The 24,423-nt window shown below is 40.8% G+C and overlaps 1 protein-coding gene across 1 annotated transcript; it reads left to right on the top strand.

The window, feature by feature from the left end:
* The first annotated feature begins 1,156 nt into the window (after positions 1–1,156).
* Positions 1,157–6,866, top strand: YAE1 (YAE1 maturation factor of ABCE1). The gene is made up of 3 exons (XM_032430615.1): positions 1,157–2,311; positions 3,838–3,959; positions 5,960–6,866. The coding sequence occupies exons 1-3, from the start codon at positions 2,183–2,185 to the stop codon at positions 6,387–6,389; spliced, it is 681 nt and encodes a 226-aa protein (XP_032286506.1). The 5' UTR covers positions 1,157–2,182; the 3' UTR covers positions 6,390–6,866.
* The last annotated feature ends 17,557 nt before the right edge of the window (positions 6,867–24,423 follow it).

Below are 24,423 nucleotides of genomic sequence, written 5' to 3'. Positions count from 1 at the left end.
GGATTTAAAGGATTTACCTATGTGTCAAGTCTTAGTGCTATTTTTTATAGTGGATATTTAATCTCCAGTTTTTCTAGGGTAATTAGTCTCTTCGTGTTTTCTACTTATTGGGTCAGTTTTATTAGAAAGTCATTCACATCTCCTAGGTTTTCAAATGTGTCGTTCTTGAGTTTTAGTATAGTACCTGAAATTCTGTATCATTACCTTCTTTCTCATCTCTACCTTGTATAATTTTGTTGTTGTTTTTTTTAAGTCGAGGTCAAAAGAGGATTATCTAGGGCACCTGGCTGCCTCAGTTGGTAGAGCATGTGACTCCTAATCTCAAAGTCAGGAGTTTGAGCCCCATGTTGGGCGTTGGGCTTATTTAAAAAATAAAAAGTAAAAAATAATACACACACACACACATATGGGGCACCTGGCTGGCTAAGTTGATGGAGCATATGACTCCTGATCTCAGGGTAGAGAGTTCAAGCCCCACGCTGAGTGTAGAGCTTACTTAAAAAAAAAAAAAAAAAATCATCTATCTTATTGGTCTCTTCAAAGAACCAGCTTTAGGATTTATTTATGTAAGTTTGGGGATTTTCTATTTTATTAATTTCAATTGATATTGCTTCTCTTACTATCATTTTGTTGCTAATTAAGATATACAATAAGTATGTATTTCTTTCTTTAAAGACATTTAAGCCTCTAGAATTGCCTCAGTACAACTTTCATTTGGTCCCATATTTTCTGGTAGGAAGTGTTCAGATTTTAACTGCTTATTGTATGTCATTTTAATTTTTATTTCCTTTTTGATTCAAAGGAAATAAGGTAATTCTAAAGCCCAGTGTAATAGTTTAAATTATTGGAGTCTTTTATTATTATTTATTACTAATTTTGTTGGATTATGATCAGAGAATATGACTTATAAAATGTCTGGGTTTTTAAGGTATTTTATGTGGCCAAGTATAGAGTGTTTTTATACATATTCCATGGACCTACCAAGTAAATTATATATATATGTATATAATATATATGTAATATGTATGTATATTATATGTAATATATATGTATTTATGTATATACTATATATATACACATACTATGTAGTAGTATATAATATATATGTTGTAATTACTATATATGATGCAAAATTCTGAGCATTTAAAATTATCACGTAAACCACCCACGCACCCTCACACGCATGCTCATGGTTCCCCTTACTTCGCTTATCTTTTTTTTCATAGCATGTATCCTTTATGATCTTTTAACAACGTAATTTACTTATACAGTGCTTATTGTTCATCCTGTCAATTCTACATGAATGTAAGGCGCAGGAGAGCTGCTAAGTTTTGTCTGCGGTTCATTGATGTATCCCAAAAGCTACAACGGTGCCTGGCACCAGAAAATACATTAAATAAATAAATCATCATTACCACATGACCACACAAAAAGCAAAACAGCAATACCACCGGTGTCCATTCAATTCACTAACATCTGTTTCAACATCTGCCACGTGTCAGGATCATGCTGGTGCTAAGTATATGTAGATAAACAAGTCCCCGTCCTCACCCAGCCAATAGGGCATCTGAGAAGGAACGGGAGCCAGTGAAGGATACCGTGAATCAACGAGAAATGTATGCCTTTCATAAACGTACTCTTTGTTGTATTGATCTTAAAATGGCCGCAGTGGCTACCTTTTCGACTCTATTGTCGTCCTTTGCTTCTAACAACTAAAAACCATCGGCTGTCAAATCCCTAAAACGTACTGAGGGGGCTTCTAAAAGAGACAGCGACCTTGGCCAGTAATCGCCCATCCACTGAACGACCTCGAATGGTTTTCCCGGTGCGCGGGGCTCCAAAACCCACAAAACTCTAGAGACCGCGGCCGGAATGCAAAGTGTTGCACTGAGCGTCCCGGCTGCCCTCCGCAGAGGTCAAGGGCGGACAGGCCCCGCGCGGAAGCAATCCGTCTCGCCAACAGGCGCTCGCCGACACTTTGGGTCCACGGAGGGAGCCCCAAACACCAGGCAGGAAGAAGCGCAGTCCTCAGCGGAGCCTCACCCACCAACGCCCGACACCACACACGCATGCGCAGCGGCAGCCGCCGGGCGCGTCCACCTCGCAGCCTTCGCCCCGCCCCTCGGACCGGAAGACGTTGCCGGCGCTTCCGGCGCCCAGCAGGCCTGTGGTTGCCTCGGTGATGTCGTGGGTTCAAAGCGCTCCCTTGGTCCGGGGTCCCGGAGAGGAGGGGGACGTGTTTGACGAGGAAGCGGACGAGTCGCTCCTGGTGCAGCGGGAATGGCGGAGCCACATGCAGAGACGAGTCAAAGTAAAGCTGCGTGGCGGGTGCGGGGGAGATATGCTGGGTTGCGGGGACAGGGGCAAGGAGCTGTCAGGAGTCAGGGTCGCGAGAGTAGAGGCCAGCGTGGTGCCAGCCTGGCCCGGCGCTGCCCTCCCTACCCCTGCCACCCAGATACTGCTAGGATTTTCCACTGAAAGCGTGTGAAAGCACGGGGCGGCGCGTTAGACGCTGGGCACCGACCAATGAGGGCACAGACCAATGAGGTGGGTCTAGACTTTGAAGAGATTGCAGTTTGATGAGGACCACAGAGAAGGTGGGGGAGAAACATAGACGCTGACTGTACTAATTAGGGCTGTCAAAGGACATGTGGTTGCTTGAATGGGTGAAGAGCCTAAAGTTAGGAGTGGCATTAACCGAGACGTACGGAAAAAGTGAACTGAGGAATGTCGAAGAGCAATAAAGGAAAGCTACTGTGGGATACTGTGGCTAAGTGAAGGAATACCAAAGTTGGGTTCTTCTCTGTTCGGTGTGAATTGCCCGTATCTACTTTGTCTCACTGGTCACTGAAACTAAGCTTAATACCACACACTCAGTTTCCAGCTGGAGTACTCAGAGCTGAGTTCACATGGGGAGGTCCACTTCCACCTGATATCCTTGCCAGCCATTATGTTGGGCCTGATCTGCCCTTGTTTGTTTCGGTAAAATGTTTGCTTAGCCCAACGACCGTGTTACCAGTTTCAGAAACGCTTCGTGTGAGGCGGGGCCTGGACAAGTAAGCAAGCACCTTCGGCTTCTGTGGCACCATCGCAGACGCAGGACAAAATCCCTGCCCACCGAGAATCTGCAGTTCATTTGAATTTAGATATCAAGCAAAATGTCTAAAATCACACTTTTCATCTTTTTCCTAACACAGTTTCCTCTTTCCCGACTTGAGTTGATTATTGAAGACCTCCAATAACCTATTTATTACCCTGCCTTCTCACCCACTCACACCAGTCAGTGTTGCCAAGGGGCCAGACGTGTAACTCTGTTTCCTTTCTGTGAAGGTGTTGTTAACACAGGGTTTTTTAAAACTGTACAAGAATCAGTATTTTTAGGGGCGCCTGGGTGGCTCAGTCGTTAAGCGTCTGCCTTCGGCTCAGGTCATGATCCCAGGATTCTGGGATCGAGCCCCGCATCGGGCTCCCTGCTCGGTGGGAAGCCTGCTTCTCCCTCTCCCACTCCCCCGCTTGTGTTCCTGCTCTCACTAACTCTCTCTCTTTGTCAAATAAATAAATAAAATCTTAAAAAAAAAATCAGTATTTTTAAATGTGCCAAATAAGCCGACTTCAAAAGTGGGATGTGCCAATAATAAACCTTTATGAGAGGCGTACTCTGCTTTGGTTGTGTGGCTTTGCCATTTGTTGTAGAACCATTACGTTAAATAGTAAATAGTAATTTAGTAAAGGCCTATTTCATCAATTTTCCAAACTGGTTCTGTGACTTTCTAGAAAAACCTACAGTGGTTTACTTGGTGTTAATTACAGCTGCAGTTCTTCATTACTTATTTTTAGGAAGGTTATAGAGATGGAATAGATGCTGGCAAAGCAGTTACTCTTCAACAAGGCTTCAATCAAGGTTATAAGGAAGGTGCAGAAATCATTATCAACTATGGACAACTCAGAGGAACATTGAGGTAACTTTTTAAACTTAAATGCTGAGTCATTTTAACCTCAGTAATACTAGAGGACTTGTATAAAAGTAGTATGTAAAAATAAAGCACTTAAACTGAAGTGCTTTTTTTAGTGTTAAATCCACAAAAGAGTACTGCGGAGCATAGAATAATATGGCCTTCAAAAAGTCAAAATCATCAGTTCATCCACTCTGATATGTGAGTCAGGTGTTGTCCTTTATTGCAAAGAAAATGATAGGAAGGTGTATATTTTTTGCTACCTGAACTACCACTAATTTGTATCTCAAAGTAATTTAAAAGATCTTCAGGTTTTGAATAAACCTTTCAATCTTGCACGTGTGGCAGAACACAGTATAACAGACTTCTAGACTAGAAGTGCATGATGAAAATTATAACTGGTAATAGAGAAATGATTCCATTTACTTTAGTGCTGAACGTTGAACACCTGTCAAGATTCCATAGTAATAACAGCATATATCAGACCCAAGTGGTCAAATGGCAGAAAGAGCTAGGAGCATGACAGGCTTGTCATCTTTGACACTTTATACCTTTTAAATTATCCTCTATAGAAAAACAAACAACCATAAAATGGTTCAAAGAATCACTAATTTTAAAAAGTAGGAAATAAAAGTTATCAAAACAAAAAAAATTAATTGTTTGAGGTTTTAGGAAATTCAACTGTCAGAAATCAGAATTTATACAGTAGGAAAATGATCAAGTATTCATTTTACATCAAGTTAAATCTTTTACAAGCTCAGAAAGTTTATTGCTAAATCTTTTATATCAATTGATTCCATTTTTAAAACATGATTACTCTTCGGGGCACCTGGGTGGCTGGGTCAGTTAAGCATCCAACTCTTGATTTCTGCTCAGGTCCTGATCTCAGGGTTGTGAGACTGAGCCCCTCAGGGTCGGTGTTGGGCATGGAGCCTGCTTAAGATTCTCTCTCCCTTTCTTAAAAGAAACAAACAAACAAAAACCCACAGGATTACTTTTCACAACAACCATTATTTTATGTCATGATTACCTGAACAATCTGAAATGTCAGAAAATAAAAGTATTGTCTGTACTAGAAAAATAAAGATATCTATTAGGACTAGAAGAATTCTTACCTTCTTCAAGAAAATTATTAGTTATCTCAACAGTGATTACTCTATGACAAAGTTGGGAAAGAGAAGTTGCCTCAAAACTTTTTTTTCTATCCTTTAGTTTTGATGGCAAGTAACTATGGTTAGAACAATTGTCTTCAACCTTGGCTGCACCTTGATATCAGCTGGGAAGCCTTAAAAAATAGTACCCCCAGAGATTCTGATTTCATTGGTCTGGGATGTGACCTAGGCCTTGACAGTTTTAAGAGCCGCCCAGGTGATTCTAATGTACATTCAGGTCTGAGAATCACTAGTCCAGAAGCTGTGTGCTGTCCTTCAAGGAGAAACTAATTTTTGTGATCTCTTTCCCTGAGTTGCATCCCTCTTCAGTGGAAGCTACACAGTCATAAAGAAAAAATCTAAAAGCAAGAAAAGTGGATGTGAGGGGCGCCTGGGTGGCTCAGTCATTAAGCGTCTGCCTTCGGCTCAGGTCATGATCCCAGGGTCCTGGGATCGAGCCCCGCATCGGGCTCCCTACTCGGCGGGAAACCTGCTTCTCCCGCTCCCACTCCCCCTGCTTGTGTTCCCTCTCTCGCTGTGTCTCTCTCTGTCACATAAATAAATAAAATCTTAAAAAAAAAAAAGTGGATGTGCAGTTGTGAAGGAGGTGTTAGGAATTATAAGCACTTTATGTGATTACTTCCAGTTTAATTTTTATCAATAGATAGTATCTTTATATATTTTAAAATCTATTTTAGCATCATTACTTTTCCTGATTTTGACTTGCATTATTATTGATTCATTTTTGCATGGTGTTATCTGGAAAAGAAACGTAGGGTTCAGCATCAAAAATTTGAAAAGCCTTTGATTGTTTAATTTTTTTCCTATTAAACGCTTGTTTATATTTTCATTCAGTGCTTTGCTGTCCTGGTGTCACCTTCATGATAATGGTTCGGCTCTGATCAGTAAAATAAATAATCTTCTGGATGCAGTTGGCCAGTGTGAAGAGTATGTGCTCAAACATCTAAAATCAATCACTTCTCAGCCCCATGTTGTAGATTTACTGGACTCTATTCAGGATATGGACCTTTGTCATGTAGCTCCAGCGGAGAAAAAGATGGATGAAGCTAAAGATGAAAGACTCTGTGAAAATAATGCTGAGCTTCACAAAAACTGTAGCAAGAGTCTTAGTGAGGCAGATTGTTCATCTTTAGAATGTTGTAGAATACAGCAGCATGCACATTCTGAAAACCCGAGCCTCACTTGGATTTTAGAACAGACAGCCGGTTTAGTAAAACAGTTGGGAATATCACTTGACATATTACAGCACCTCAAACAACTTTAAAAATTCTCTTCACTTTTCTAATGAAAGTAATGTTCATAACATTTCTTAGAACATTTTGTTTCTTAACAAACTAACCAAAATTTGTACCAGTTTCTACGTTGAACACATCACTTGTAGGTTATCCTTCATGGAAATTTGCAATATCTTCAAAATTAACACTACTCAATGTAATAAGAGCTTTTTTTCTTTGTCACTGGTAATTTTTATGTCATTTAAGATATGCTCAGTAACTCGAGTTGCCATTGTCATTTTCAAGTTTCTGATCAAAATCAAGCATTTTCAGACTCATCAGCAAAAGTGAACAAGAATCAAACACATTTTGTAAGCACCTAACCCTGCTTTCTGCTCTTGTCACCATCGGGTGGTTAGGACCTTACCACCCTCTAATTAGACCAAAGTTACCATAAATAACATAGTGGATAACATTATAAATAGACACACATAGATATATAGAAATATATATATATATTGAAATTAAGAGGCTATAAGTGTAAGAAACTGAAGAAATGTTTATACTGATGATTAAAAACAAAATATTAAAATTCGTTTTTGGTTTTGTTTTTTTTATTCACAAGTAGTCCCTACACCCAGCATGGGGCCGGAGCTCACAAGCCCCAGATCAAGAGCTGCATGCTTCTCCGACTGAGCCAGCCAAGTGCCCCATGAAATTCATCTTAGTTTTATGTTAAAGGCAAGGACGTACAATTCCACGGAAAATACAAAATACATTCCGTGCTCAAGTACGTGGATTTTCCACGTATTAAGGGTTAGTAGTGGTTCCTAACAAAGTGCCGGATTATTTCTAAGCTGCAGTTTTGTTTCACGTATCCATATAGGAATAAACACTGAAACCACTGACATACATTACCCGGTAGCAGTATTCTTAGTCTAGCATAGACAAAATTAATATTCGAGCTTTTGCTCCAGGACCTAAGCATATGAGAACAGGAAAGGATTTTTCAGCACTTTCTTGGCTAAAATACAGATGAGATGCCTGCCTTCAGACCAGACCTTTTCTCTAAAAGATAGACATACTAAGATAGTGAGAGAATCTGATAAAAGAAGTCTTTCAAGAGATTCATAAAATATTCTACTGTGATTTCACAACCTCCTTCAAGTTCACAGAACATTAAAAGTTGTGCCTGGCTGGCTCACAGCTTGGGGTTGTGAGTTTGGGCCCCATGTGGGGTGTAGATTGCTTAAAAATAAAATCTTTAAAAAAAAAAGTTCACAGAACATTAAGAAATTAAGCAACAAATTTGAAGTGAGAAGATCATATACGGGGGCGACTGGCTGGTTCCGTCGGTGGAGCATGGGACTCTGGATCTTGGGGTTGTGGGTTCGGGCTCCATGTTGGATGTAGAGATTACTTAAAATCTTTTTAAAAAACTAAAGACTATATACTGTTTGAAGATTTCTAAAACATGTTGAAGAAACCAAGTGATATTTGACTTTAAAAAAAGTGTTTAAGGGCACCTGGATGGTTCAGTCAGTTAAGCATCCAACTCTTGGTTTCAGCTCACGTCATGATCTCAGGGTCCTAGGATTGAGCCCCACATTGGGCTCTCTGTTCAGCGGGGAGTCTGCTTCTCCCTCCCATTCTCCCTCTGTGCTCTCCCTCTCTCTCAAATAAATAAAAATTTTATTTATTTATTTATTTTTTTTTAAGATTTTATTTATTTATTTGACAGAGAGAGAATGAGAGAGAAAGCACATCAGAGGGGGAGGGTCAGAGGGAGAAGCAGACTCCCTGCCGAGCAGGGAGCCCGATGCGGGACTCGATCCAGGGACTCCAGGATCATGACCTGAGCCGAAGGCAGTCGCTCAACCAACTGAGCCACCCAGGCGCCCACAAATAAATAAAAATTTTAAAAAATAAAATCTTTTTTTTAAAAAGTGCTTATATCTCTCTAGGTGTAAACACTATTTCAGATATTTACTAATTGTCTTGTTTTATATATATATATATTTTTTCCATGTTTATGGACCAGTCAAAATCTCAAGTTCACATGGGATGTTATAAGCAGTCTCTAAAGTTAAAGTGTTGTTCTGCCCTGCATATTAGATATGAAATATCCATCTCTAATGATGCATCTCAAGAAAGTCACACCCTGCGTGAAAATTACACCAGTGCAGTAAATCTTGAGATTTTATGTGGGCTCACCCTGCTAAGATTCTCTGCAGATAATACCCCTTGCCACTACTGATAATACGGTGTTTTTGTGCAGATGTTCATAGAGAAATCAAGAGAATTAGCTGAGTTGATGAGGCTGTTTGGTCGAAAACAACTCTTAAACTTGCTTTGCCTTTGAAAGAAGTTTCTGGACTGCAGAAATGAATGTTAATGGTATGCCCATCATACCTGTGTCTAATGAACACGAGCTTCTGTACTAGAACCAGCAGGATTGAGGGAAAGAAAGCCTGCTTGCCGTGTGTCTTTTGTCCTGACTCATGCTGTAGGCGTGCTGGCCGTTGCCATGGTCAGACCCCAGACGACCATAAAGGTAAAGCAAGACTGCAGGTGCAGCCAGAGTTGTAAGGCCCAGAACCCACACATGAGGCCTGAGGGGTGTGGCCGCCTTACAAACGGAATTCTCACCCTAAATAATTTCTAGATGCTGAAATCCCTGGAGCTCTTTAGTTTGTTTCAATGGAAGGAAGAGTCCACAATACTCTGCTTTTTGGACATTTTCAGTTGCTAGAGCTGCTGAGGCCACCAAAATGTGTGTGATAGACCAACAGGAAGTGGCAGCTGAATTTACCTACCTGCATCCTTATCTCATTTATATCCTTAGCACTGCTTATGAACTGCTTTTGTGGTAAACCAAAATAAAAGCCTTGAACCAAGTCCAAGTTGGGATTCTCACCCATCTTCAAACTGAAGTCGAAGCTTTGTGTTCCAGTCCAAGATAGGCATATAGATACGTATAGGAAAAGTCCTTAACTTATATTAAAAATCTTACTGATTTCAAATAAATAAAAATAAAAATCTTACTAATTTCAGACCAATGGATGAAGTAAATGTCATATGCTATGTTAATAAACTACCGATCAGACTTCTGGCTTGACAGAAATTCTCAAATCTCTATCCTGATGGTATTTGACCCATAGTCGGACTTTCTTGCTTCTGCTGTCACCGCCTCTTCCTGACAAACTACCAGAAGAGGAGTCTGCTGTCGCTCTCAGACTGTTTTCTGCTCGTTCACTCCTCAGCGTCAACCTGCTTCTTCTTAAGGTCACCTGTGGCTGAGCTCCCACAGTGGCCCCTTCCTGACTTGTCTCCCCCATCACTGGACATGGTGACCATCCCCGGCTTTTTACAGTCCCTCCACTTGCCTTCAGCAGCACGTTTTCTTACCCTGCGTACCCTGGTCTCTCGCTGTTTCCTACCATTCTGCTAAGTCTTGCCTTCTCTGCCTGCCTGAGGATGCCACACTTTCATCCTTGGACCTCTTTTTGTTTTTATACTCTAACCAGATCGTCTCACTTGCTCCCACAGTTTCAAACATACTATCCCAAAGCTGATGTTCCCACGCCTCTTTCTCTCCCAAGCTCTAGACCCGTATTTCCGACTGCAATTTCTGCCTGCCTGGGTCCAGGCTTAGCTACAGAGCACGTCTAAAACTGACCTCGTTTCCATCTTCTCCCTTCCCCCGCCGCCCGAACTGCTGTGCCTTTTGTACTTGCGATCTCCTCCTATAATCTCTGTTCACTCAAAACCGGAACCTTTTTTTTTTTTAATCGAGATATAATTGATACATAACACTATATTAGCTTCGGGCGGACAGTATAATGATTCGATATTTGTATATAATGCAAAGCGGTCACCACAATGAGCTTAATTAACATCCATCACCACACGCAGTTATGATTTTTTTTTCTTGTAATGAGAACTTTTGAGATCTACTCTCTTAGCAACTTTCAAATATATAATGCAGTATTATTAACTATAGTCACCATGCTGCACATTACATCCCCATGACGTTTATTTTATAAATAGTTTGTAAAAGCTAGAAACGTTTTTTTCTCTGCTTTTCCTTTGCTATCGGACCCTACTTCCAATGGGAGTTTATCTGTCTTACTTTAAAACATGCCTTGAGGGGCACCTGGGTGGCTCAGTCGGGGAAACGGCTGTCTTGGGCTCAGGTCATAATCCCAGGGTCCTGGGCTCGAGCCCCCTGTCGGCTCCCTGCTCGGTGGGGAGTCTGCTTCTCCGTCTCCCTCTGCCCACCTCATCCCGCTTGTGCTCTTTCTCTCTCAAATAATTAAATCTTAAAAAAAAAACACACACATGCCTTGAATCTGACCCCCCTTTCATTCTAATCGCCAAATTTTAATTAACCTTTGCACCAGCCTCATCACTAATGTCCGTACCTCGATTCTCGCGGTCTTCCTGTCCATGCTCCACTGCCACCCTTATCTACCGAAACAGGTTCCTTCTAGAGTTTAAAGCCTGTATTTATTCCCTTTTTTCTACTGGCTAAATTATAAACTTGAATTTCATTTCTGGACCTCCACGGCATTGTCCGTGTGATTTCCCATCCTGCCTTATGCTTCACCGTGCACTCTACACCTCTTGATGAACAATACTCCATGCTTTATGGACAGTTCCCAACTTCTAATTTTATTCATTGCTGACCCTTCACCCCAGATTATTTTATTCCACATCCATCCTTCCCAGCAAATTCCTACTTAACCTTCAGTACCAGCTCAAATTTCAACTTTCCCAGGCCCAGTTAGCTCTTTCCAGTATTCCCTCTGCATCATTTTGAGTATCTCAGACTTCAAATTTATTCAGGAAATTGCCTTATTCATTGTTACATCCCCAGCACTTAGCATCATAACCTATACTTAGGTGGTGCTTGACTAGAGAATAAGTGAATCTACTAGACAAAATGAAAAGAAAACCAGAAATTTAGGATTCAAAATACATCACGTTCTTTTGTTTTTAAAAGGGAAAAGGAACCTTTGTATTTAACTTTAAGAAAAAAATTTTCCTTTCATTTTGCATGTCAATAAAGTCCACATAACCAAATTGTGTCATCATCTTATACCAGGCTAAACAGTAACATTAAGACAATACTACTTACCAGGGCACCTGGGTGCCTCAGTCAGTTGATTTTGGCTCAGGTCGCGATCTTGGGATCATGATCTCAGGGTCCTGAGATCAGGCTCCATGTGGGCTCCATGCTCAGCGGGGAGTCTGCTTGGGATTCTCTCACCTTCTGCCACCCCCAAATAAATAAATAAATCTTTGGGGGAGAAAAAGCAATACTACTTATCAATCATTTAAAATTGCACTAATGAATAAAATTACAGTATAATTTTTAAAGATACAAAATTATGTTTGGAGTACAGTTTCAGCTATGAAGCAAGAAAGAACAGAAAGAAACCGCAGGAGAAAAAAAACTGGAAAGAAACAAAAATACTTGTTTCTAGCAGGATGCCTCGTGCCTAATCTCTGATAGCAGTAAGGAGCTGGAGGAAATGAAGGAGTGGGGAAAAAAATAGCTAACAAATACAGTGTTCATGATATACAAGCACTGTTCTGAAAACTTTGCATATATTAATTCATTTATTATTCACAACAACCCCATGCAACAAAGCTATTAATTATCCCCATCCCAGCGATGAGGAACTGGGGCACTGAGAAGATGAAGTAACTCTTCCAATTCACTGTTACTACATGGCTCAGATGAGATTTAAAGCAAGGCAAACCTAGCTCCAGAGTCTGTGCTCAGGGTAGATGTGTACTGAGTAATAGCCCAGTAGCAGGAGCTGTGTTTAGCAGAGGGACTATGAACTGTATTTTCCCCTCACTCTTCATTTCTACTTTTCTGTATTTTTCAAATCTTCTCCAGTCAAGTATTATTTTTTAATAAAATGTGCATAATAATCAGCAGCTACAGGGCGCCTGGGTGGCTCAGTCCATTAAGCATCTGCCTTCAGCTCAGGTCATGATCCCAGGGTCCTGGGATGAGCCCCGCATCAGGCTCCCTGCTCAGCAGGGTGTCTGCTTCGCCCTCTGCGCACGTTCTCTCTCACAAACAAATAAAATCTTTAAAAAATAATAATAATCAGCAGCTACAAAGAACGATAAATTTACCAGAAATGTGTTTGCTATATACCTAGAAAAAGAAAAATACCATTCCCTACTTGGGGGAGGGGGGTGGGGAGAGAGAGAATCTATCATGTAGGGAGTGGTACAGCAAGGTGCATTTAGCATATTCAGAAAATAAATTCCCCTTGGACTCCTTAGACTTTCTACACTCCTCATGGAGAGGATAATTTGTGCCACCTATTTTGCGATAATATTCCTTTAGCTTTCATAAATTTCTACTTAACTTTCACAAAGCAGGGGATTAGCTCACTGCTTACAAATATCCATTGATACAGATCGGCCAAAAGGAGCCAGGATCCTTAACGTACACCAAACTTCATTTCCTTGCCCTATAAGTAGTCTGATCTTTCCAGAAAGAAGGTAAGCAAAGTACAAAGACCTACCTATGATGGATTCAATGCTGCGGAAGTTGAGAAGTTGAGTTCTCCGTTCTTTCGGGCGTGCGTGTGCAACTCGAGGCCGGGAGGGAGGCGGTGAATGTCTGGATCCTGTTTATTTCCCAGGAGCCGTGGGATGAGTTGGCCACTGGGTGGCGCTGCTGCATCTTTGCTTCGTCTTCATGGTCACAAGGACAAGAAGCCAATGATTATACCTAAAGCTATGCCAGACAGATTGAGTCATTTGTAACACTGGAAGGTTGGGGAGTCAAGAAACCAAGAAATGAGGAGGGCCCCCCCTTTTTAAATTCTAGGCTGAGAATTTTTCTAAATCAAAATAACCATCATAAGGAAACCTGTTCACAAGAAAAAAGCCCCTTTTATTCTCCAAATCCCTGAGGCCTAAAAATAAGCACCTAGAACCCAAAGTATAGGGGCGCCTGGGTGGCTCAGTTGGTTGGGCGACTGCCTTCGGCTCAGGTCATGATCCCGGAGTCCCGGGATCGAGTCCCACATCGGGCTCCCTGCTGGGCGGGGAGTCTGCTTCTCCCTCTAACCCTACCCCCTCTTGCACTCTCTCTCTCACTCTCTCTCTCTCTCAAATAAATAAATAAAATCTTTAAAAAAAAAAAAAAACCCAAAGTATAGGGCCTTTAATCAGAAGTGATATAAAATTACTTCACATGCTTGAAGCATCTCTATTTTGTGAGGCCGGACTGTGCCTAAAATGTTTCAAACAATCTTAATCTCTCTCCCTCTCCCTCTTTCCATCTTTCCCTCCCTCTCTCCCTCTCTCCCTCCCTCTCTCCCTCTCTCTCTCTCTCTCCCCCTCTTTCCCTCTATCCTACCTCCATCTCTATCTCTCTATTTCTTTCATACACACACACAAACAGAACTTTTCAGGATTTAGAGGTAGGGAGGGACAACAACTTACTTTGTTAACCTCTCCAGTATGTCACAACCCTTCTTTTTTCGTCAACAAGTCTACAACCAGAGGTTTTCCTCACATCAAATACAACTCTTTCCAGCTACTATTAAGCCTGTTTCCTTAGGAGTCGCAAAGTCACCGTCATGTAATATTACTTATAAAATAAGTATATAAGTTCTATAAGAAATTTTTTAACATAAAATATAAATAACTTGCCAAATCCTTTGTAATAATAAGAGTGATTTGACAACAATAAGAGTGATTTGACAGTTCTTGCCAATAAAGCAAAACTGGACTGAAGTGAGGGAGGGTATAATGTAAATAACCTGAAAATAAAACACCTTTCTTTTTCTTCGTTGGAAACACCACAAAACAATTTCTTTCAAAATCAGATCCTAAAATAACCAGGGACTCTCATTTGTGATTATCAACTGTCTTGTAAAACATCAAATCGTACTTTAGGAACCTTCAACGATGAAGTCATTTACTTGTTAAAAACTAACAAGGGGCACCTGGGTGGCTCAGTCCGTTGAGCATCTGCCTTCGGCTCAGGTCATGATCCCTGGGTCCTGGGATCGGGCCCCACGTTGGGCTCCGTGCTCAGGGGAGAGTCTGCTTCTCCCTCTACCCTTCTTCCCCTGCTTGTGATCTCTCTCTCCCTAATAAATAAATAAAATCTTTAAAAAAATAAAAACCACAAATTTTTCATCTGTGCTAGAAATTATGGTCATGGGGTTGATCACAGAAGGAAAACTCATTTAATGCACTTAGAGATTTAAATCCCAAGCAGGAGCCAATTAAACTATTGTTCTTTGAAATCACTTTGTTTTGCTATTCAAGATGCCAAATAATATATTGTTAGTCTGTGTTTTAATCTTCTTATAGGACTGTATGAGGCTCCCACAAAGTCTGCAGTCTGGCCGTGTTCATGATGACCCCATTTGTCAGCTCAGAGACCGTTTTTATTTCTGTCCATATGCTAGAATAAAGGACTGCCTTGGTGAAGGTAGCAACAGCACTGGGGGCAGAGATGCGATCCGTGTTCACTCAGCTGCTCACAGGCTCTACCTCTAGCGTGAACATGAGACTCCTGACCTCATCCCAAGTTACTGCTGGCTCAAGGGAAGCAACCAAGGGACGACTGGAGAAAGGTCAGGCAGAGTAAGTGGCCATTGACAGATATTGTTCAGTTGATGGAGAGAATGAGTAGAGAGGCTGACAAAGAAGTTTGCTGAAGATCCACAGCTTTTAGTTTGACATGGTGGGGTCTGTATGAAATCAAAGATACCCTACTTCTAGGATTTGATCTAAGGAAATGATTGAACAGGTAATAAAAACTCAGCACAAAGATACTCATTGCTACATTCTATCTAAAGTAGAGAAGAATTAGAAACAACCTAAACAACCAGCACTAAAAGAATAGCTAAGGGGCGCCTGGGTGGCTCAGTTGATTAAGCATCCAGCTCTTGGTCATGACTCAGGGCATGATCTCAGGTTGATGGGATTGAGCCCCACCTCAGGCTCCATGCTCAACAGGGAGTCTGCTTGAAGATTCTCTCCCTCTGCCCCTCTCCCTGCGTGCACTCTGTCTCTCTCTCTCTCAAATAAATAAATCTTCAAAAAAAAGAATAGCTACATAAATTATAATCCATCTATTCATAGCAGTGTGACACACCCATTTACAGGTCATCATTATGAGAAACAAGAGATACTTATGGGGTATTTCTAAGTGAAAGCTAAAAGTTACATACCTATGTGGAAAAATTATGTTAAAAAATGTGTACTTTACAGATAAAAACTGGAAGATTATGCTCAGATATGGTAATGTATTCATGTGGTGGGATTAGAGGGTTTTTTTCTTTTTCAGAATTTTCTTTCATGTTGTGCTATTTTACAATAAGAAAAGAAAAATATTTGGAAAACTGTTCATTTTTAAGAAAAGGAACCACATATGCTTTATCCTGAAAATCAGAATCTGGAAAAAAGCAAATGCACTTAATTCAAAACAGTGGATCAAGAGAAGATCCCCAGACTACTCTCTGGTGAGGGGGCATACAACAATAAATCAAAATATATTTATTAAGTTTATAATTTTTTTCAATTATATCAAAACCTAAAATTTATTCCTTGAAGTAATCATAATCGACTTTAAACCCCAGTGGAAGAGAAAGGGGGTACACTAGAAGCCATTTCTACTTGCCTTTAGTGCATTTTCTAACAGCCCTTGTAAGGTTTTACTTCGGCTGATACTAACAATTACACCTGCTGGGGGGTGCCCCAGGAATGTGGGTACATTCTCAGTAGCATGCGTAGACTGGCCTTAACAAAATAAAACAAAACAAACAAAAATTAAAAAGTGTTTTATTGGATTTGTCACAATATTGCTTCCATTTTAAAAGAGAAAGATCGGTTCACAAAATTGGAATTCCTATTAGCCCAATTGAGTTATTTTTCACTGACTCCCAGGGAAAACCAATATCATACATAGGAATCACTTGTACACAATACATCTTACCCAATAATAAGATACTCAGAACTTCAAAAAGTTCAACAAGAAGTGACTGACTGCTAAGTTAAATAGATTTGGAAGAGAATATATATATATTCATATTTCTTTGGTTCTCCATGTTGATTGGACTATGGCAATAACTGGTCAAATTTGCCATTATTTTGTGCATGTTAATAAACTGTATGCATACATACATATGGTATTCTGTCTGCTTCCGCAAACAACTGGAGCCTCTTCATTCCCACATCTGTAAAATGGAGGTAATGGTAGCAATTTCAGTGTTTCTCTGAGGATCCCCTGCCATCACGTATGCAAGTCAAGAGCTTACTCAGTGTTGGATACCCAGGAGAGCCGGTGTCCCTGATGGCTAAGGATGGCAGATTGTCCGCTCTGAAGCTCCATCATTGACAAGTCCCGTCACCTTCCTGTGCCCGTTCCTGCATCTCTCAAATAATAGTGCCTACCTCATAGGGTTGTCGAGAAGAATAAATGAACTTGGGTATGTGGAGTACTTTGGACAATGCCTGGTACATCTGCAGTGCTGACTACCCGTTAGCTGTTTATTTTCTGTTTTCCTGAGCATCGTGCCTGCTATTTGGATAAACTGCAGCAAGAGCTTTAGCTGTCTTTAAACAACTTTAGCTATCATGAAAATCTGCCCTGAGGCAGACACAGCCGAGCTTGCCACTGCCATGGCTAAAGGTAATTAGCATGATTCCTTCCTCTCTCTCTCTCTCTCTCTCTTTTTTTTTTTTTTTGTTTAGCGGGGGTTGGGAGGGAGAGATGGTTACATAAAGAAAAGAAGAAAACGTTTTAAAGATTTACAGAAATTAGTATAAAATTATACTTTAAAGTGATGATCGATGGGGGAGTTTTTGGAAACTTTGGGGACCTTTTTTTGGTTGTCAGAGTGATAGAGGAGGGTGCCCCTAGCAATAGTTGGGGGGAGAGGATGCTGTACCTGCTGCAATACCCAGATCAGCCCTTCACAACACAGAACTGTCCTGCATCCCTCACGACATTCAAATGCCCCGGAGACATTCATGTAAATGGAAAATCTGTTTATAATGATCTAAGCCTAGAACCTAACTACTTACTAAATATGAACCCAAATGGGTTTTTCTTTGTTTGAACATTATTGATTTTCCAAGTTATTAAATAATTAGGTTCCTCGTGAAGTATTTCAACATTACAGAAACAATGTAGAAAATATTATTTAGGAAAAGTAAATGTTCCATATTGCTACCTGTTATGGACTCAATTGTGTCCCCCTGAAATTCATGGTGGAACCTTATTCCCCAGTACCTCAGAATGTGACTATATTTGGAGACAGGGTCTTTAGAGAGGTGATTAACTTAAAATGAGGCTGGTAGGGGGGCCCTAACCCAGTCTGACCAGTATCCTTATGAGAAGAAGAAATTTGGACATCCACAGAGACACAGAAGAAAGACGATGTGAGGACATTGAAGAAGACAGTCGTCTGCAAGCCAAGGAGAGAGACTCCAGAAGGAACCATACCTGCTGACGTCCTGACCTTGATCCAGAACTCTGAGGAAATAAATCTCCGTTGTTTAAGCCATCCAGTTTGTGACACCTTGTTATGGGAGCCTGTGCGAACTGATAAGTCACCCCTCCAGAGTCCTCCAGAATCTTTCTAGGTACATACTAGCAAATGGCACAATTTTATTTTACAGAAATTCATTGCTCAAAACAGATACACATTGAATATGCAGTATTTTCAGAGAGGATACTTTGATGTGCAGAACAAAATCCCTACTAAAATGAAATCATACCAAATATACAAAAAGCAGCTTGATCTGTTCCCTTTATAATATATCCTAGGTATCAGCCTGTGTCTGCAGTGGTAACTCTCATTTACTGAGGGCTTCGTATGTTCCATGCACTGGAATAAACACTTTGCTTGCAATGTCTTACTCCCTGGTCCTCGAAGCCAGTTGAGATAGTAGACTTGAGAGCCCTTTGGAAACTCTAAAGCTCAAACTGCACATAAAGGATGTCTCCCCAACAGTGGCCTTCATGGAGTCACTGACTGGAAAACCATCAAGCCTGGAAGGAGCATTTACTCACCACACATGGAAGGAAACTGAGACCCAGGGGAAATGGGACCTGATTCTGGTCAACAGAAGCCCCCCAAATCATTTCTTGCGGGCTCTTGGGACACCACGGAAGAACCAAGCTCAGGAGGTTAAGGAAGGGCGTCCACAGCTCACCTAGCCGCTGCGAGGCCCCAGCCAGTGTGGCCTCTTGAGTCTGCCATTGGACTCAGCAGAACACTGTCGCCAGAAATGCTCCATAACCACTCCAAGGTTTTCGTCCACTCCCTTCAGATTCCAAGCTCTAGGCAAGAGTGTTCAGTTCATTGTTCTGTCAGGGACAGGCAGAAGGACTATTGGTACCTCACATCGCAGGGGGAGAGCTGTGTCTGCCAGCAAGCCTCAGACGGTGGGAGGATCCCCCAGTCTCGGAAGGAGACTCATGCTGGACACAAAGCGGCCCACGTCCACCACCAAGGGGAAATTCGGGCTCAGGATCAGGAATCCTGACTTTCAGGTCAATCTTCTGTTCTACAACCCCTTCCTTTACCACCCTGGTACCATGGTTTCCTTAAGAACATGAGATACCTTTTTTTGGGGGGGGTGCAGTTTAGTACATACAGAATTTTTCTGCGGATACTACTACCTAAAAAGAAAGAATGTTGTAATGGGTTGTGTTTGGAATTTTGCCAACTGACAACAAATGGCTCCTGGTATCAAGCCGCTGATGCAGCTAATTTATCTGTCACAAGCCCCCCCCCCCCCCCCCACCAGCTGCAGACTCTGTCATGCCTCGGTGAAGTAGTGCCCCCACATTCACATCTTAAAATACCAATGCTTTTGCTGTTAATTATCTTCCTTTTACTTCTCCCTTATATTACAATTACAGCCCTTTTTTTTTTTTTTAAGATTTTACTTATTTATTTATTTGGGGAGGGGGGAGAGGGAGAGAGAGAATCCCAAGCAGACTCCGTGCTGAGCTCCGAGCCCAACTCGGGGCTCGATCCCACAACCCCAAGATCACGACCTGAGTGGAAATCCAGAGTCGGAGGTCCAACCAACTGAGCCACCCAGGTGAACCCCATCACAATTTTTTAAATTATGTCTGGAGGTAAGATATTATAAATTTCACTTCAAGGGAGTCAAGGATGCATTACAACCTATTACTCATGGAAAAGTGCGTAGACACATGGGTCAACGTGGTTCTAAAAACCACTACTTTAAAGGTAACAACTTAGGATAAAATCTGGAAAACAAAAACTTTGGTATGTATCTTCCTCACTACCTTTTTTTTTTTTTTTTTTTTTTTCTCTTTAGTTTCTTTATTTCCTTTCCTTGGCTAAGTGGCTCCAACTTATTCTTAGTCTCTACCGGTTTCCAGGGCTTTTTTTTTTTTTTCCAGGTCTTTTTAAAGCTCCAAAACTATATCTGTCTCTGAGAGATGTTACATTTTCTCCAGTCTTTCTTTTGCTCCAGACTCGATTTAATTAACATGTTACTGTGGGCTTTCTGGTTTTGAAAAGCTAGTGACACTTAGTCCTTTGTACATGTAGGGAGCTTGTAAACTTAGCAAAGCTTGGAGGAAGGAAAAATCACAGCTACTCCCCACACTGTCCAGCAGGGACAGGAATTTCCAGTGTTTCTTTTCTGGCAGTAAGTGTCCTCTCTGAGGAGAAGGCTTCCCCACTCCTACCAAGTATGTGGCTATTTGGTTAGAAGCTGTTCGCTGATTACATCCACTTACAACAAGCCAGGCTTCCTGTTTATTCTCTTGCTTGCTTCTGATTTCTAAAGACATCACCCTCCATTTCTAGAACTTACTTTAAAAATGAATACACTATGCAGTTTTAATTTTAGTTTAGTGTAAAATAAAAAAGTTATAAAGTAAGTCACTTGCAGTCATTTTAGAAGCAATAGAAACTGATTTACCTTGGAAATTGGTGAATTTTGAAAAGTACGGTAGCCGTAGATAAACATTCCCACTATGTAGCTTTCTATATAGCTAGTTCAGTGGCCTCAAGTGCACACGGATTTTAGGATCTGAAATCTGAAATTGAAGCTATTTGTTGATTGTTTGGGAAGAACATCCTTAAACATATACAAAGAAGTACTGCTGTTCCAAGACTGAAATACGTCCTTCCTGTGGGATGTCAGTTTTGCAGCATCTGAGTTGCTTAATTAGAATACAGTAGTGTTCAAACTTACTAATGTGTATAAAAATACTTATAGATAAATTATCTTTTCTTATATAATTGGGGACACCAAATCCTACTGAGTTTTAGTAAAAGTCCCCATATTCTTCTTTTTTTTTTTTTTTTTAATATTTTATTTATTTATCTGACAGAGAGAGACACAGCAAGAGAGGGAACACAAGCAGGGGGAGTGGGAGAGGGAGAAGCAGGGTTCCTGCCGAGCAGGGAGCCTGATGCGGGGCTCGATCCCAGGACCCTGGGACCATGACCTGAGCTGAAGGTAGCCGCTTAACTGACTGAGCCACCCAGGTGCCCCCCCATATTCTTCTTGTTAAGAGTATAAAATAGCTCAAACATGGTTCCTAGCTGTGCAAGAAACCCGATTTTCTTCAAGCTGGTGTTTAACCAGCAGAATCTAAATCTGATCCACCCTCCTCCACCCCCCAAAGGTAGTATTCCCTTTTGACTCCCAAACACCTGAGGAATCCTGGTGTAACAAAAGGCCTGTTTCTATCTGGTAAGGCAACTGTTAGACTTCAATACGTAATAGGCTACCCTCTCTTAAAATCTTGTCAGTGATTTAGTCCATCTCCTGAACTCCAGAGAGAGATAGAAGTCTAAGGTCTAATAAGAGATAAATATATCAAGTTAATTGTTCACTGATTGTTTGGATGGATTTGAGAAAAAGGAGAATCAATGCAGAAATATTTGTTGGTGTGTATGGAGCACTGTCCTAGGGAAAAAAATTTTTTTTCTTTAGCTGAGCACTTGGTCATGCTCGGGGACGGATGTTAAATGCATTGACTTTAACTTCCACGGCCTTACCATTTTTGCCTGTGCCATTGGAATACCCTGTCAACTTCCCTACTTCCCATAGCTCCCATGTCCTGCACAATATTGCCAGAAGGATCTTTCTGAAAGATCATATTGTTCTCTTCCATGTGTCTCCATGACGGAAACAACTGGTCCCAGCCTTCCTTTTCTTTTCTTTTTTTAATTTATTTAATTATTTAAGTAATCTCCACACCCAACGTGGGGCTTGAACTCCAATCCCGAGATCAAGAGTCGCATGCTCCTCCAACTGAGCCCACCAGGCACCCCACCCAGCCTTCCTTTTCAATGTCTCCTGTTAGTACAATAAAGCCTCACCCACCAGGGAGAGTAACACATGCTGTTCCCTAAGTACTCTGTGTTCATCTAAGTATTTATTGCTGTGCCTGGAATAAATTTTTTCCACTGACTTCTTCTTTACATTCAACCAAAGTACCATCTCTAGGAAGCCATTACTCATTCTGCCAGGGCTAAACTAATAACTTTCTCCTCCGTACCTCCCTGGGACCTCCTATGTTGCCATATCACTTGTTATAATTAGTCCTAAGGGTTGCCCCATTGGTCTGTGAGCTCTTACTGGGATTGAACAGATTTTATTAAAATCTGGATCCTCAGGGGCGCCTGGGTGGCTCAGTCGGTTAAGCAACTGCCTTCGGCTCAGGTCATGATCCCAGGGTCCTGGGATCAAGCCCCACGTCGGACTCCTTGCTCAGCGGAGAGCCTGCCTCTCCCTCCCCTTGCCTGCCTGCCACTTCCCCCTGCTTATACTCTCTCTCTCACTATCTCTCTCTTTAAATAAATAAATATAAAATCTTAAAAAAAAAATCTGGATCCTCAGCGTTTAGTACACTGCTAGACATCTAGTAAGTGCTCAGTATACATGTATTAGACAAATAACATCATCCTGATTCTTTTCTCTCCCACAGTCTAGACGACACTTCTTTAAATTCATGCAAGTCCCTTTTATTTTCGGGGGAAGGGTATCTTGGATGTCTATGAGGATTTTGTCCACTGGAATGGTATTAATGAATAAAGTGACATAATTGGTCTGGTTTGTTTAGGTCTTTTGAATTTATAGTTTATATGACTCAATTTGACAGAACTTGATTGCTCTGAACAGAAGAAATAGAATTGCTGAACACAGAGTAAGAGATTATCAAGCATCCAAGGGAACCCACCAAGACATAGACCTTGTGGGAACATTCAGATGACTGTTGGATTTTCCTCTTTTATTTTATCCCATCCCTAGAATTTTGGGATTATTGGATCTGATGGCTATCTAGATCCATTTGGGATTGCTTGTTGGTGCGTGGGTTTAAGTTTTAAATGGCCAACAACATTCCTTGGCTTTTTTATACCATTATTGTCCAACCATCTTTGTGGTAGTTTTTTGTTTGTTTGGTTTTTGTTTTTTGTTTTGATTATGTGTAATGTGTGACTGTTTCTATTTTTGTTTTTCTTTTATTTTTGGTCATTTTCCAAATTGGAAATAATTTGCCTACCCCTGACTCCTCATCTGGGATTTGACTGTGTCTTTGACATTTGTTAAATGCCAGGAAGTGTTCATTATTCTTTCATAATTTATTCCAGATATTTTTGTTTATTGAAATAATTCTTTCAAATGTGAAAGTAGTAAATTTTTTTAAGATTTTATTTTTAAGCAATCTCTACACCCAATATGGGGCTTGAACTCATGATTCCAAGATCAAAAGTCCCATGCTCTATGCCACTGAGCTAGCCAAGCACCCCGAAAGTAATTTTTTTAAGTGTACAGTTAACCTTTGAACCATGCGGGGATTAGGGATGCCCACCTCCCACACAGCTGAAAATCGAAATGTATAACTTTGACTCCCCAAAAACTTAACTGCTAATAGCCTGCTTTTGGCTGGAAGACTTACCAATAACATACACAGTCAATCAACACATATTTTGTATGTTATGGGTATTATATACTGTATTCTTACAATAGAGTAAGCTAGAGAAAAAAAATGTTATTAAGAAAATTATAAGGAAAATACATTCACAGTACTTTACTGTAAAAAAAAGTGCATAATTGGACTCACGCAGTTCAAACCTGTGTTGTTCAAGAAACAATTGTATATAATTCACAGTTGTGATTACCCCACCTCGACTAGTGCTCGGTAATATGTGGTGCTTAATAAATACCTTAAATACCTTGAATGAATAGGTGAACATTTTAAATCAAATCCTTTTCTTTGATCCCCCAATTCCTAATACTGGTTATAAGATACACACAAATTGATTTTTTTTTCTGTCATTGAAATCAATAAAATGCTTATCATGATTTTAATAGAAACAAAACTATTAAAAATGTGTTTTCAACATTCTCTTAAAGAAGAATTTTTTTTTTTTTAAGTGACGTGGCTTGGGGTTCCTGGGTGGCTCAGTCGGTGAAGCGTCTGCCTTTGGCTTAGGTCACGATCCCAGGTCCTGGGATGGAGTCCTGCATTGGGCATCCCTGCTGCTCCCCCTGCTTGCGCTCTCTCTCTCTGACAAATAAATAAATAAAATCTTAAAAAAAAAAAAAAAGTGAGTTGGCTCTTTCAGTTTCAGTTGTATGACCTGAAAATTGTTTTTTAAAATGTGAAAATAGAACTTCTGTATTTAAATTTTTATTCCTCTTGGGGCATCTGGGTGGCTCAGTCAGTTAGGTATCTGCCTTCGGCTCAGGTCAGGATCCCAGGGTCCTGGGATCGAGCCCCGCATCAGGCTCCCTGCTCAGCTGGAAGCCTGCTTCTCCTTCTCCCTCTGCCTGCCTGTCTGCCTGCTTGTGATCTCTCTCTCTGTGTCAAATAAATAAAATCTTTAAAAAAAATTTCATTCCTCTTAACTACTGCTTATGAAAGGATAATCCATTTTGATCACTAATGCTGTTATGAGCCTTTGTGTTTTCCAAAACTGAAGATGATTTACTTAAGTACCTGATACCTCTGTTACAAGATACTCTTGTGTTTGCCAGGAGGCACCATGAGGCCCATCAAGGGCGATTCCAGGAATCTGG

The sequence above is a fragment of the Phoca vitulina genome, unplaced genomic scaffold, assembly GCF_004348235.1.
Source record: "Phoca vitulina isolate PV1807 unplaced genomic scaffold, GSC_HSeal_1.0 scaffold44, whole genome shotgun sequence".
In the NCBI taxonomy this organism is placed as follows: Eukaryota; Metazoa; Chordata; class Mammalia; order Carnivora; family Phocidae; genus Phoca; species Phoca vitulina.
This window is presented reverse-complemented; position numbering and strand designations above follow the sequence as displayed.

Bases quoted from the DNA above. Each gene is read 5' to 3' on its own strand.
- YAE1 (XM_032430615.1), top strand. From the start codon at position 2,183: ATGTCGTGGGTTCAAAGCGCTCCCTTGGTCCGGGGTCCCGGAGAGGAG. The intron at 2,312-3,837 runs GTAAAGCTGCGT...ACTTATTTTTAG, and splicing joins ACATGCAGAGACGAGTCAAA to GAAGGTTATAGAGATGGAAT. The intron at 3,960-5,959 runs GTAACTTTTTAA...ATTTTCATTCAG, and splicing joins CAACTCAGAGGAACATTGAG to TGCTTTGCTGTCCTGGTGTC.